The sequence below is a fragment of the Diceros bicornis genome, chromosome 1 (genome assembly GCF_020826845.1).
Source record: "Diceros bicornis minor isolate mBicDic1 chromosome 1, mDicBic1.mat.cur, whole genome shotgun sequence".
Classification (NCBI taxonomy): domain Eukaryota; kingdom Metazoa; phylum Chordata; class Mammalia; order Perissodactyla; family Rhinocerotidae; genus Diceros; species Diceros bicornis.
The window spans coordinates 59,621,180-59,636,817 of NC_080740.1; the positions used below are offsets into that span (position 1 = coordinate 59,621,180).

The 15,638-nt window shown below is 39.2% G+C and overlaps 1 protein-coding gene across 17 annotated transcripts in view; it reads left to right on the forward strand.

Annotated features, from left to right (window-relative positions):
* The window catches only part of LOC131406644 (protocadherin gamma-C3), a 144,450-nt gene that overhangs the window by 100,235 nt on the left and 28,577 nt on the right, over positions 1-15,638 (forward strand). The window contains exon 1 of one of the 17 annotated variants that reach the window (XM_058542621.1): positions 9,550-13,650. The exons of the other annotated variants lie outside the window; for them this stretch is intronic. Within the exon in view, the coding sequence (XP_058398604.1) occupies positions 11,221-13,650 (2,430 nt within the window). The 5' untranslated portion in view covers positions 9,550-11,220. Of the gene's footprint in view, positions 1-9,549; positions 13,651-15,638 lie in introns of those variants that run through there. 17 annotated transcript variants of the gene reach the window in all.

The following is a 15,638-nucleotide window of genomic DNA, read 5'->3' on the forward strand; positions in this document are numbered from 1 at the left end:
ATTAGTATTTGCATGGTACATCTTTTTCCATTCTTTACCTACCAAATGCATTTTCTATAGACAGAATAGATATAGTTGGGTCTTGCTTTTTTATCCATCTCTGACTTTTAATTGCAATGTTCAGACCACTTACATTTAATATAATACTGATATGATTATGTCTACCATCTTGCTCTTTGGTTTTTTTTCTTATCCCATCAGTTGTTTATTGCTTCTTGCATCTTTTCCTGCCTTCTTTTAGATTGAGTATTGTTCAGTATTCCATTTTGTTTCTGATATTAGTTTATTATTTATAATATGTACCTTTAACTTACCATAAATAGAATATAATTCTAATAATATTATACGATTTAACATATAATGTAAGTACTCTTTAATAATATACTTACATTTCCCTCCTCTGGTTTTTTGAGCTATTTTTGTCACACATTTTACTTCTGCATATATTTTAAGCCCCACAATATGTTATTATTTTTGCTTTAAATAATATAAATTATTTCTTAAAGAAATTAAAAAGTGAGAAGAAAAGTCTTTAATATGTAATCCACATTTTTATCATTTGTGTCACTAATTTCTTTACATGGATCCAAGTTTCCATCTGATGTAATTTTCCTTCAGATTAAAGAACTTCCTTTAATGTTTCTTGCAGTATAGATCTGCTGGTTGCAAATTTTCTCAGTTTTTGTTTGTCTAAAAAAAGTCTTTATTTCACCTTCATTTTTGAAAGATACTTTTGCTGGTTATAGAATTCTAGGCTAACAATTTTTTTTCTTTCAGCACTTTAAAGATATTGTTGTTCTCTCTCCTGCCTTGCATTGTTTCTGGTGAGAAGTCTACAATCTTTCTTATCTTTGTTCCCTGTATTTAATGTTTCTTCTCTTCTGACTGCTTCTAAATTTTTCTCTTTATCAATGGTTTTCAGAAATTTGATTATGATGCTTTGGTGTGTTTTTCTTTATGTTTATCATACTTGTGGTTCATTAAATTTTTGATTCTGTAGGTCTATAATTTTCTTTAAGTTTTGGAATTTTTAGTCTATATTTATTCACATATTATTTATCACACACACACACAATTATGGAACTCCAATTTCACTTATGTTAGACCACTTGATATTGCTGAAGCTCTGTTCATTTTTTTTCTCAATCTGTTTCCTCTGTGTGTTTCAGTTTGGATAGTTTCCATTGCTATGTCTTCAAGTTAGGTGATCTTTTCTTTTTTTTTTTTTAATTAGTAGATGAGTTTTTTTATTTTATGTGGGAATTTTTACATAGGAATTTTATAAGGTCCGAAGTCCCTGTAATAGTGTCTTATGGAAACCTTTACATTTAAACTGTTTCTTTACATTAAAATCTGTTTTAATTTATGGAAGTTTCTAAAATGTGCTAAGCATGTTTTAATGGAAATAGTATTAGATTCATTGGATCATCCTGGCTCTGCTACTTGATGTATTTTGGGCAAATCATTTAATAGGCCTCAATTTCTTCAACTGTCTAAGGGTGGAATTAGATTATCTCGAAGATCTTGAACATTTCTAGCCCTTAAGTTCTTCAGTTTTAAGTGGAATTTGGTTGTAATGTCTAAACCAAATGAGAATATGGGCTTCTTATTAGCCCTTAAAATAACTCATGTGTGAGGAGTTATATTTATACTATAAATGCTTATCGTGTCATCTGTAGAGTTTTCCTGTAAACACACATAGGTTAAATCTGCCACATTCTGATTATGTGGGTAAGTTAAGATAAAATTATCCTAAGTTAGCAATTTACGTGAAATTTTGTCAATACAAAAATGTAGCAGTTAAACTCTGGATGTAGTAGTATATTATTTCAAAGGAATAAAACTGTTAGCTCGAATAGAAAAAGTTTATATAAAATTACAAAATTGAATTTCAAAATATTAAATAAATTTTTAGTTTTATAGCAAAATAAATTGTAGACTCGATTTTACAATGTTTATGGGTGAGACCATAGCAATGGTCTGGGAAATGACTCCAACAACTGCGATATACCACATTACAACTGCTAGTCTTTCCAACACAACTCAGGTTTAAGTGTCATTGGAAAAGCCTTTTGTTGATATTTGTAGAGAAAAATACTATGAGCTAGTTTTGCTTATCTGGGCCAAACCAGTGGGTAAGGAAGAGGCTTTTGTTTCCTGTTGGTATTTTTTTTTTTATTGCAGTAACACTGGTTTATAACATTGTATAAATTTCAGGTGTACATCATTATACTTCTATTTCTGCATAGATTACATCATGTTCACCACCCAAATACCAATCACAATCCATCACCACACACATGTGCCCAATTATCCCTTTCGCCCTCCCCTCTCCCCCCTTCCTCTCTGGTAACCACCAATCCAATCTCTGTCTCTATGTGTTTGTTTATTGTTGTTATTATCTACTACTTAATGAAGGAAATCATATGGTATTTGACCTTCTCGCTCTGACTTATTTCGTTTTGCATAATAGCCGAAATGTCCATCCATGTTGTCACAAATGGCTGGATTTCATCGTTTCTTATGGCTGAGTAGTATTCCATTGTGTATATACCACATCCTCTTTATCCATTCGTCCCTTGATGGGCACTTAGGTTGCTTCCAAGTCTTGGCTATTGTGAATAATGCTGCAATGAACACAGGGGTGCATGTATCTTTATGCAATGGTGTTTTCAAGTTCTTTGGATAAATACCCAGCAGTGGAATAGCTGGATCATATGGTAGTTCTATCCTTGATTTTTTGAGGAATCTCCATACTGTTTTCCATAGTGGCTGCACCAGTTTGCACTCCCACCAGCAGTGTATGAGAGTTCCCTTCTCTCCACATCCTCTCCAACGCATGTTGTTTCCCGTCTTGTTAATTATAGCCATTCTGACGGGCGTGAGGTGATATCTCATTGTAGTTTTGATTTGCATTTCCCTGATAGTTAATGATTTTGAACATCTTTTCATGTGTCTGTTGGCCATCTGTATATCTTCTTTGGAGAAATGTCTGTTCAGGTCTTTTGCCCATTTTTTAATTGGGTTTTTAGTTTTTTTGTTGTTGAGATGCATGAGTTCTTTATATATTTTGGAAATTAAGCCCTTATCAGATGTATGGTTTGCAAATATCTTCTCCCAATTGTTAGGTTGTCTTTTCATTTTGTTGATGGTTTCCTAGGTGATCTTTTCTTCATTAGTATCTAGTCTGATGCGAATCCCATCTAGTTAAGTTGTCATTTCATATATTATATCTTTCACCTCTGGAAGTTCCATTTCATTCTTTCATTTCTCTCCCTTTCTCTCATTATCTTCATGCTTTCCTTTAAATTCTTGAGAACATTTACAATAGCTGTCTTAACTCCTTGTCTGCTAATTTCATCACCTCTGTCATTTCTAGTGATGATTTTCTTCCTGGTTTTGGATCACAACTTGCTGCTAATTTGCATGTCTAGTAATGCTTTTATTGGATGGCAGACATTGTAAATGCTACCTTGTTGAGTGTTTGGATTTTGTTGTCTTTCTTTAAGAAGTACAGATGGTCTCTAACTTACGATGGTTTGAATTATGATTTTTCAAATTTACAATGGTGTGAAAGTGATATGCATTCAGTAGAAACTGTACTTTGAATTTTGAATTTTGATCTTTTCTTGGGCTAGCAATATGTGGTACAGTACTCTCTTATGATGCTGGGCAGTGGCAGTGAGCCACAGCTCCCAGTCAGCCATATGATCACAAGGGTAAACAACCAATACACTTATAACCATTCTGTACCCATACAACTATTCTGTTTTTTCACTTTCAGTACAGTATTCAATAAATTACATGAGATATTCAACACTTTATTATAAAATAGGTTTCTGTTAGATGATTTTGCCCAACTGTAGGCTAATGTAATGTTCCAAGCACATTTAAGATAAGCTAGGCAAAGCTATGATGTTCAGTAGGTTAGGTGTATTAAATGCATTTTCGACTTAATGATATTTTCAACTTACCATGGGTTTATTGGGACATAACCTCATCATAAGTCAAGGAAGATCTGTATTGAAGTTTGTTTTGGAAGTCAATTAAGTTATTTGCAGATCAGGTTGATCTTTTCAAGGCTTATTTTTTAAGCTTTGTTAGGGCAGATCTATAGAAGCCTTTGCCTTGTGCTAGTTTAGCCCTACTACTAAGTTGTGACCTTTTTTTTTTTTTTTTTTTTGCTCTGAGTGTTCAGTGGGGACTCTGATTCTAGCTGAATGGAATTCAAATATTTCCTATCCCTGTGTGAGCTCCGGGAATTCTTCAGCTAATACCTCCCTTGACAGTTACTCTTTGCCCAGCTTCAGAAGAGTGTCAGTCTATGCACACTTAGATTATTATCCAGCCAAAGTCTCAGAAAGTCTCAGTAGATCTTTATCCAGATTTCTGGAGTTCTTTGTGTAGCTCCATTCCTTTTAATATTCCATTCCACAAATTCTAGCTGCTTTAGTCTCTCCAAATTCTAATTTCTACCCCTCAACTCAGCAAGGCCATTGTGTTATTGTTCAATTTCCCCTTTCCTGCCCCATGGTCTGAAAATTGCCTCCAGGCAAAATACTAGAGATCCTAGAACTCACCTTATTTGCTTTCCTTCTCTTGGTCTTGCTCTCCTTTTGAGCCAATGTGTAAAGGCATTTTCCACATACTTTCATCAATTTTCTAGTTGTTTATAGTGGTATGGCTAGTTCCACATAGGGAAAAGCAAAAGTTTTCACTTTGCTTTTTGCACTAATAATATACCCTGGAAATCTTCTATATCAATTTATAGAGATCTTTGTGGGTTTTTTTTAATATCGCTTCATAAAACTCCACTGTATGTGTACATATCCTAGTCTATTCAACCAATCTATAGTTTATCATTTAGGTAGTTTCCAATCATTTTTGCAATTACAAATAATGCTGTAATGAATAACCTGGTGCATATGTATTTTAATAATTTTTGATGTGTATATTCAGGGCAAATTCCTAAAAGTGTGATTGCTAGGCCATAGGGTATGCATATGTAGTTTTGTTAGATATAATTATTTCCCTCCATATAGACCATTTTGCATTCCTACCAATAGATGAGAATGTTTACTTTCCCATAGCCTCATCTCCAGAGTATGTTGTCAATCTTTTAAATTTTTACCAATCTGGGCCGGCCCCGTGGCTTAGCGGTTAAATGCGTGCGCTCCGATGCTGGCAGCCCGGGTTCGGATCCTGGGCTCGCCCCGATGCACCGCTTCTCTGGCCATGCTGAGGCCGTGTCCCACATACAGCAACTAGAAGGATGTGCAACTATGACATACAACTATCTACTGGGGCTTTGGGGGAAAAATAAATAAATAAATTAAATTAAATTTTTACCAATCTGATCAGTAAAAACAATCTCAAAATAGTCTTGATTAGAATTTTCTCTCATTATGATTGAAGTTAAATATCTTTTCATAGTTTGAGAGCTAGTTTATCTCTTTTTAAAAATTGTCTATTTGTGTCTTGTCTTCATTTTTCTATTAGATTTTTTGAGTGTTTTGTCCTAAAATTTAAAAAAGTTATTTATACATTTAGAGATATTAGCCTTTTGTCCAAGATATAAGTTGTAAATATTTTCTTCCAGTATGTCATTTGCCTTTCAACTTTGCTTATAGTATTTTTTTTGCAATGCAACCATTTTTCTCCTTTATTTTTATGTAATCAAATGAGTCAGTTTTGTATTGCATTTAGGTTTTGAGTTACAGTTAGAAAGCCTTGCTCCACACTCGGGTTATAGAAAAATTCATCAGTTTTCTTCTAGTACTTGTATGGTTTTTTGGTTTTTACATTTAGATATCTGATCTATATGGACTTTATTCTCGTGTGTGCTGAGGTATGGAACTAATTTTATCTTTTTTTCTATGTGGCTCTCCAGTTGTCCCAATACCATTTATTAAACTTCATCTTTGTCCCAGTGACTTGAGGTAGCATCTTTATCATGTACTAAACTTCTGTATTGCCAAAAGGTTTTTATGATCAGAAGACCACACTTCTTTTCACTCAGTGTTACCATCATATGTTGAAGTGAATTACTTCATTTAGAAAAAATAAACAACTCAGCCATACAAGATTACCCATTTTGTGAGAATGGATAATAATTTGTATAAAATAATAACAGCATGCTGGAGAAAAGTTGAACAAATTCTGTTTCTCTAAGGAGAATTTAGGTCTTTGGGGAGATTTTCATGTGGACAAATTTAGTAATTTTTTTTCAGGTAGTTTCCTGGCATATTTAAGCTTTGTGATACAATAAACAGTAAGAGAGTACTAATGTGATTAAGACTAGAAGAGAATAGCACTCAAATGGAAGAAGAGGTAAACATCTTTTTTTCCCTTAAACTTTTGACCCCTAAAATCACTGGTTGTAGTTCCAAAATATTTTGATGAGATAATTTCTTCTTGTTCTAAGGGTAGATAGAATGGAGGTCTTATAAAACTTATTCTGAAGATTCATAGATCATCTTTTCAAATCAAAGTATACCAAACATTTTTTAGTATAAATAAACTTCAGGGAAACTTCAGATAAAAATTAAGGCTAAAACATTCAGCTTCTTCACTGAATCCTTGAATCTCCCGCCTGTCTAAATTGTGATACATGTTTGAATGATTTATTGGTTATCTGTTTTTACACCATTTCTCCTCAAGTGATCCCTTAATTTGACCTTAGGATGTTTCTCAAATAGGTAAATTAGATTGAATTGAAAGATTACTAGATGATATTTAGGATTTTAAGAGGATAACACATATACGTTTTTTCTTGAATGCGGTAATGTAATGGTGTCATGAGTAGGCTTTTCTGATATTACTGACCCTCTGGGAATAAATAATATTAGGTAATATTTATGGAGAGCTTCCTCTGTGCCAGGCAAAGCCGCCGTCATGGGCATGTGACCTGTGCAGTCACACCGGCCCCCATTCTTAGAAGGGCCCTGCATTTGGATTAATGCTCTGCTGTCACCATCTTGAAATTCTTAATAATTTTTAAAAAAGGAGCCCCCTATGTTCATTTTGCATTGTCCCCACAAATTATGTAGCCAGTCCTAGTACCAAGCATTATGTTTATCAAGGAGAGTATATAATTTAATTTATATTTTTGAAAGATCCCTCAGGTTTCTGCATGTGAAATGGAGTTTAAGGAGAGCCAGAAAGGAAATAAAAAGACCAGAGAGGAAGCTATGACAGTATTTAAGGTGGCTTTGACTCGTGTGGTGGCGGTAAAGAGGGAAAGTAATTGAAAGATTCAGAATATATTTTGGAGGTAGTAAGCATTGGCATGAACTGGTAATGAACCGAATGTGGGGATGTAGAAAAAGATGTTAAGAATGACTTGGAAATTTTTGACTGGACTAGAAGTGCCCCTTATTAGATGAGGAAGGTTGGAAAAACAACAGATTTGAGGGTGTAATTAAGAGTTGGGTTTGATATTACACTAAGTGAAAGAAGCCAGATACAAAAGGCTATATATTTTATAATTCAATTTTTATGAAATTTCAAAAAGGCAAAACAACCTAGAGAGTAGACCAGTAGTTGCCTGAGGCTAGGGGTAGGAGCAAGGATTGAGTACAGACAGGCATGGGGGAACTTTTGGGGGGTGATGGGAGTATTCTAAAACTGGATTGTGGTGTTGGTTGCATAACTGTATAAATTTACTAAAAATCATTGACTGTGTAGGTGAACTCTATGGTAAGTATAAAGCTGTGAAAAGATTAAAATAAGAGATTGAGATGCCTGTGGTTATGTCAAGGAGTACTATTATTATTCCTATTTTACACATAAAGAAAATAAAAGAGAAGTTAAGAATGAAAGCTTCATGGTTACATAGCTAGTAAATGTAATATCCACTATTAGAACTTGAGTCTTTTAGACACTAGGCCTCTCACTCTTGACCACTATAATATATTTACTTTCTATTTTAAAATTATATTTGCTGCATTTCATTGATCAGAGGTTCTCTTGAAATTATAAAACAGAGAAAAGAAGATAGAGACTAGAAAATTGTATTGATGCTGTACACCGGTGCTTCTATTTCCCCTGGATATGGGTGACACGGGAAGTTATACCATCTGTGTTTTTTCTCCAGTGTGAGTTGGGTTACCACACCTTACTTGGCTCTTTGGCAAACTGTGTTTTCTCTCTCAAATCATTAGGTTAAGAACTAGTTTCATTAGGTCCACTGGTAGCTTGAAAGAGTTACTATATCTTCCAAAAATGCTTACCTCTAGGGAAAATGGATGCACACAAATGAATATATATAGTCTTTAGTGCATTTTATGCTTACTATGCCATCAGCATGACGACTGCTGTATTAAGAAGTGTTAAATACAGGAAGATGTTGGTCAAAGGGTACAAACTTTCGGTTATAAGATGAATAAGTTCTGGGACTCTGATGTACAGCATGGTGACTATAGTTAACAGTACTGTAGTGTATACTTGAAATTTGCTAAGACAGTAGATCTTAAATGTTCTCACCACAAAAAAAAAAAGTTGGTGAAGTGATGGATGTCTTAAGTATATTGTGGTAATCGTTTCACAATATATACATATATTAAATCATCACATTGTACACCTTAAGTTTATACAATTTTATTTGTCAAGTATACTTCAATAAAGCTGGGAGGAAAAAAAGCATTAAGTGCCTACTGTACTAGACTCCGAGATTACAAGTCATCATCAAAACAGGCACAGTCTCTGCCCTCCTGCAGCTTTTTTTTAGGGGGAGAGACAGATACTATGCTTAAGCAAAAATGTAATTATAAAATTTTAAATAGTGCTGGGTTCAACAAAGGAAAATATAAGGTGTCTTGAGAGAGCATAACAAGGATCCTGGTTTTAACTGGGCCCTAATGGAAGACCCCTATTGGGAAGTAACATTTAAATTGAGACCAGAAAGATTTGTAGAAATTAGCAAGGCAAAGGGAGGGAAGGGAAAGAAGCCTTCCTAGGAGAGGAGCAGCCTGCTTGAAGGCCCTGAGGCACAAAAGATCTTGGCTGATGACCACACTGAACGCAGTATAAATGGAATATCGAGTGAGGGAGAAGGCATGAGAACTTGGATACTATGCAAAGGAGTTAGTATTTTATTTCAAAAGCAGTAAGATGTTACTGAGGGGTTTTGAGCTGGAGAATCATATGATCAAATTAAAATTTTAAGATCATTCTGGCTACTGTGGACAGTGGATCCAAGAGGGTTCTGCTGGCTTATGAAGAGGCCTTAGGAAAACTATGGGCTCTATTACTAATGGGAAAACTACTTCAACTTCTAAAAGCTAGTTTTCAAAAACCAGGTTGTCAATTAAGTGATGGTAAACGGAGAAAAAAATGATTGATAAATCAGTATATCTCTGAATAACCCACTGGATCAATGCTTCTCAAACTTTAATGTACATTCAGATCACCAGGTATTTTGTTAAAATGCAAATTCTGGTTCGGTAGGTCTGGATTGGCGTGTTTCTGCATTTCTAACAAGTTCCCAGGTGCTACCTATGCCATTGGTGCTTGGCTCATACTTTGAGTAACAAGTAACTGGGCTATATTCTATTCTCTAAATTCTACATATATTCTATAGAATGTATTCTATCTTCTAATACCTATCAGCCTTCTTGGTGGTCTGGCCAATTGTTAAACTTGAGTATTTTTAAACGGGGGGTTTTAAGAGATGAATTAAAGTATTGAGGACATGGGAAGACAGATCAAATATGGCTTTTCATCTTTTCAATAAATATCCTATATATACTTACTTCCTATCTTCCTAACTAACCTAGCTGCCTACCTCCTTGCCGCAAGATTCAGTTACACTTCAGAAAGGACTATACGCAATCAAATTGATGCCCAAGACAAATACACAGAAATAGTATGAGGCTCTAAAATTTTATATCTAGTATCTAATGGTGTGATTTGCATAATTAACTGAGGCTTACTCTGTGCCAGGTCTTTGACCTGCCTTATTCATTTAGTAGGATAGGAACCCAGGAACCCTCAGAGGGTAGTTTCTTGTCCAAGGATGTACAACTTAGCTCTGACTTATTTCATAGCAGACTCTCTTATTCGTTATCCTAATCAATGCTGTTTTGTTTGGTGACTACAATCCTAAATGAAGAAAACTCAAGGCTCTTTATTCTATGGCTAAAGGCTTTGTATTTCTGCCATATCTCAATCATTTTATAAAGGTCGCAGGTGGTAAATAGGCCTGTTTTGTTTTTTCTTTTTCTTTTCCTTTCTTTTGTGGAGGGAGGAAGGGGGATGTTATCCTATATTAGTGATGCAACTTCTCTTTGTGGCATATGAATCCAAGATCTTGGGAAATGATTGATTAAATAAAAGGAAACAGATGAGATTATGCTTTATGATTTGAGATCATGCTCTCTGGGAAAGACAGGGTAGGAAAATTTAACATTGCCCCTGGTTCTTAAGCAATGAGAGCTAAAAAAAAATCCAGTTGTAAAAGAAACATGAATTGTATTTTTAATTTCATGAAACAGAATTAAACCAAACAGCTCCTGTTGATTTTCACTACTGAAGAAGTGATAGGGAATTCTACATCCTCATTTGGTAAGGGATAAAACTGAAATTATTAACATCTCCACAGAAATGCTAAATGCCTCCTTATAAGTAGAGCCCGGCTAGGTAGGTTTTACCCAGTCCTCCAACAAATCAAGGATGTTAGTGTTTCTCGAGACAACGTCGTGTCGTTTTCAGTTTGGTTTGATCCCCCTTCTTGCGATTGAAGAAAGCCATTCAAGTGTTTAATAGACCTTGGCTTGGCTTGAAGACTTGCAGAACCGTCAGCTTCTATCGCCCTGCTTTCCAGGCTTTCCAGGCTAAGGTAGGTTTCCGATCTAGGGATACTGCCAAGGCGCTTCGGCCGGCCTTAAACTCTGGAAGGAAGCCAAAGGAAAGTGAAGTTCCTGGCGCTAGCGCTTGTCCCGCTCAGAGAGACCGGCGCTAGCGCATTCTTCGTGCAGTTATTGGCTGGGACTCTGCGTGCCGCTGTCGGCCAATGAAGACGCTGGAGATATGGCCCCGGCCCGTCCCCTCTCGGCGCCCCGGGATGAGGCAGAGACCGAACAGCCGGCGAGCAAATCAACGGCTTCCAGAAAGCCATGTCCGACTCGGCGCCCAGCGCCCAAGCGCTAACCCGCTGAAAGTTTCTCAGCGAAAAAGCCGGGACGATCTGGACCCCGCTACGAGAAACTGCGTTTGAGTGAGATGGTCCCAGAGGCCTGGAGGAGAGGACTGGTAAGCACCGGGAGAGTGGTGGGAGTTTTGCTTCTGCTTAGTGCCTTGCACAAGGCTGCCGCCGTCATTCGCTATGAGATCCTGGAGGAAAGAGAGAAGGGTTCCACGGTGGGCAACGTGGTCACGGACCTTGGCTTGGACCTCGGAAGCCTGTCAGCCCGCAGGCTCCGGGTGGTGTCCGGAGCTAGCCGAAGATTCTTTGAGGTGAACCGGGAGACCGGAGAGATGTTCGTGAACGACCGTCTGGATCGAGAGGAGCTTTGTGGGACACTGCCCTCCTGCACGGTAACTCTGGAGTTGGTAGTGGAGAGCCCGCTAGAGCTGTTCAGCGCGGAAGTGGTGATCCAGGACATCAACGACAACAATCCCGCTTTCCCTACCCGGGAAATGAAATTGGAGATTAGCGAGGCCGTGGCGCCGGGCACGCGCTTTCCGCTCGAGAGCGCGCACGATCCGGATGTGGGAAGCAACTCTTTACAAACCTACGAGCTGAGCCGAAACGAGTACTTTGCGCTTCGCGTGCAGACGCGGGAGGACAGCACCAAGTACGCGGAGCTGGTGCTGGAGCGCGCCCTGGACCGGGAGCGAGAGCCAAGTCTCCAGTTGGTGCTGGCGGCGCTGGACGGAGGAACCCCGGCTCGCTCCGCCAGCCTTCCTATTCGCATCACTGTGCTGGACGCGAATGACAATGCGCCCGCCTTCAACCAGTCCTTGTACCGGGCGCGCGTCCTGGAGGATGCACCCCCCGGCACTCGCGTGGTGCAAGTCCGCGCAATGGATCTGGATGAAGGCCCCAACGGTGAAATCATTTATTCCTTCGGTAGCCACAACCGCGCCGGGGTGCGGGAACTATTCTCCTTAGACCTTGTAACCGGAGTGCTGACGATCAAGGGTCGACTGGATTTCGAAGACACGAAACTCCACGAGATTTATATACAGGCCAAAGACAAGGGCGCCAATCCCGAAGGAGCACATTGCAAAGTTTTGGTAGAGGTTGTGGACGTGAATGACAATGCCCCAGAGATCACAGTCACCTCCGTGTACAGCCCAGTCCCCGAGGATGCCCCTCTAGGAACTGTCATCGCTTTGCTCAGTGTGACCGATCTGGATGCTGGGGAGAACGGGCTGGTGACTTGCGAGGTTCCACCAGGTCTCCCCTTCAGCCTTACTTCTTCTCTCAAGAATTACTTTACTTTGAAAACCAGCGCAGCCCTGGATCGGGAGACTGTGCCAGAATACAACCTCAGCATCACGGCTCGAGACTCGGGAGCCCCTTCCCTCTCAGCCCTAACGACAGTGCGGGTGCAAGTGTCCGACATCAACGACAACTCGCCGCAGTCTTCCCAATCTTCCTATGACGTTTACGTTGAGGAAAATAATCTCCCCGGGGTTCCAATACTAAATCTAAGTGTCTGGGATCCCGACGCCCCGCAGAATGCTCGCCTTGCCTTCTTTCTCTTGGAGCAAGGAGCTGAAACCGGGCTAGTGGGTCGCTACTTCACGATAAATCGTGACAGTGGCGTCGTGTCGTCCTTAGTGCCCCTGGACTATGAGGATCGGCGGGAGTTCGAATTAACAGCTCATATCAGCGATGGGGGCACTCCGGTCTTGACCACCAACATCAGTGTAAACATATTTGTCACTGATCGCAATGACAACGCCCCCCAGGTCCTATACCCCCGGCCTGGCGGGAGCTCGGTGGAGATGCTGCCTCGAGGTACGGCTGCTGGCCATGTGGTCACGCGGGTCGTAGGCTGGGACCCAGATGCGGGGCACAACGCCTGGCTCTCCTACAGCCTCTTGGGAGCCCCCAACCAGAGCCTTTTTGCCGTGGGGCTTCACACGGGTCAGGTCAGCACTGCCCGCCCAGTCCAGGACACAGATTCGCCCAGGCAGACTCTCACGGTCTTGATCAAAGACAATGGGGAGCCTTCGCTGTCCACCACCGCGACCCTGACTGTTTCAGTAACCGAGGAAACTCCTGAAGCCCGGGCCGAGTTCCCCTCCGGCCGTGCCCCTCTCGAGCAAAATAAAAATCTCACCTTTTATCTACTTCTCTCTCTAATCCTGGTCTCGGTGGGGTTCGCAGTCACAGTATTGGGAGTGATCATATTCAAAGTTTACAAGTGGAAACAGTCCAGAGACCTGTACCGAGCTCCTGTGAGCTCCTTGTACCGAACACCAGGGCCCTCTCTGCACGCAGACGCTGTGCGGGGCGGCCTGATGTCGCCGCACCTGTACCACCAGGTGTACCTCACCACTGACTCGCGCCGCAGCGACCCGCTGCTGAAGAAACCTGGTGCCGCCAGCCCACTGGCCAGCCGCCAGAACACGCTGCGGAGCTGCGATCCGGTGTTCTATAGGCAAGTGTTGGGTGCAGAGAGCTCCCCTCCCGGACAGGTAAGGGTTAGCAAGTCATCCCATAATGATATTAATGCTTTTTGATTCCTGCACCATGTTCTGGGAGGTATGAGCCGTTTTTTAGTGATGAAAATGTTTTTCTAATGATACATCTACATTGTCACCTGGCCCTTCCTAGAACAAACATTGTGCCTTTGTGAGGGAGAAGGCCTGGCTAGAGTGTGGTTTGTAGTTCCACACAGTGTGGAGTTAAATTGACTCATCTGTGGATGCAATTCACACCCTCAGCAGTCGCCATCACAACTAACCAATCTTGCTAAAGGGCCTTTAAGCTTAAGATCCTAGCACTCAGAGCTTAGCTTGGTGTCATTTGCATTGGGAACAAACTGCTGGATACCTCTAACCAGTGGCAGCCGCTAGGAATATAAAAACTGCCTCATTTGTCCATCTTGCAAACGATTGCCACATCTGCATTAAAACTAATGGTTTGCTGATAATTTTCCTTTGCCTACACAAATCCTGTACCTCATTCTCAGATGATTTTCTATGAAAGAAATAAAATTTTAGGCGTCCTTTAAATTTTATTTCAAGCACACTACTGGGAATGATGTGCACACTACTTACAAAATATTTTTATGTTATAACAGTAATGCATGTGTATTATAGAAAATTTTTTAAATGCATAAAAGTATAAAGAAAAAATTAAAACTATAATCCCCAAATCCAAAGATAACCACCATTAATTATAAAAGTAATCACTTATTTTGAAAATAAATTCAGACAATCTAAAAAGAACATAAAATACAAAATGAAAGTTCTTTTGTACCCCCAGTTTTATTCCCTATCCTTCCAGCATTATTTTTCTTAGGTATACACTAATGTGAAATGTAGGTAAATTCATATCTTGAGAAAGGTAAAGCTTTCACTCATTCAGGATGGTGTGCAAGTGACTGCAATGCCTTTGTCTTGGAGTGAAACTTACAAACACTTCCAATTATGGGAGAACCATCGTTATTTTGTTATTAATAAGTGTATTATTGCTACCAACACTTAGATTCGACAGTTAGACAAATGAGGCTCCACCACTTACCAACTCTTTGGCCAAATTAGTCTCCTTTCTAAGCCCATTTCTCAGATGCAAAAAGGGAATGAAAAATGTTTTATAAGATTAGTGCATGATATAATGTATGCACAGTGCCTGGTGTATCATAAGTGTTAAAAAAATTCTTACTATTATTATTTTTATTAGTCTTTACCCACCCCAAATCTTAAATACATCTTGGAAATGAGCAAATCTGGAGACACCAAAGATGACAAAGTAGAGGCATTATATGGAAAGGCTAAGGAAGGATGAAAGCCAGAGAGAAGCAGCTGCTGCTCTCTGGTCAGACTGGAAAACAACTGGCATTTTCTCTAGACCAATGCTCTCAAACTTGGTTACACACTAGAATTACCTGGGGACCTTTTAGAAATTCTGAAGCCCAGGCTACATACCAGACCAATTAGAGCATAATCTCTGGGGGTGGGACACAGGCATCAGTATTTTTTGAAGGTCCCCAAGTGATTCCAATGTGCAGACAAGTTTGAAAACCACTGCCCTAGAACCTACCAGTCTAACAATTAGCATATTTATGAAGTAAAGTATTATTCTGGTGTTCACAGAACCAGGAGCCAGCCTTATTGGGCCAGGCTGAACTTAAAAAAATTCTGTGATGTTATTTCCCAACCTTAAAACATTACATAGAATAGATCTAGAAGAGCATTGTAGGGGAGACATAAGATAATATTTCAATCATTTAAAGAGAAACTCTTCCTAAACTACTAGTACTTGGGCAGCTGTTCTTTAAAAATCTAGAGCTGGGCAATGGGTATGGGATTTCTTTAGAGGGGGATTGACAACAACTTTCTATAATTAGATTGTGGTGATGGTTGCATCATTTTAGTATATACTAATATACTAAAAACGATTGAATTGTATACTTTATATTTTTTTAATAATTTTATTTATTTATTTTTCCCCCAAAGCC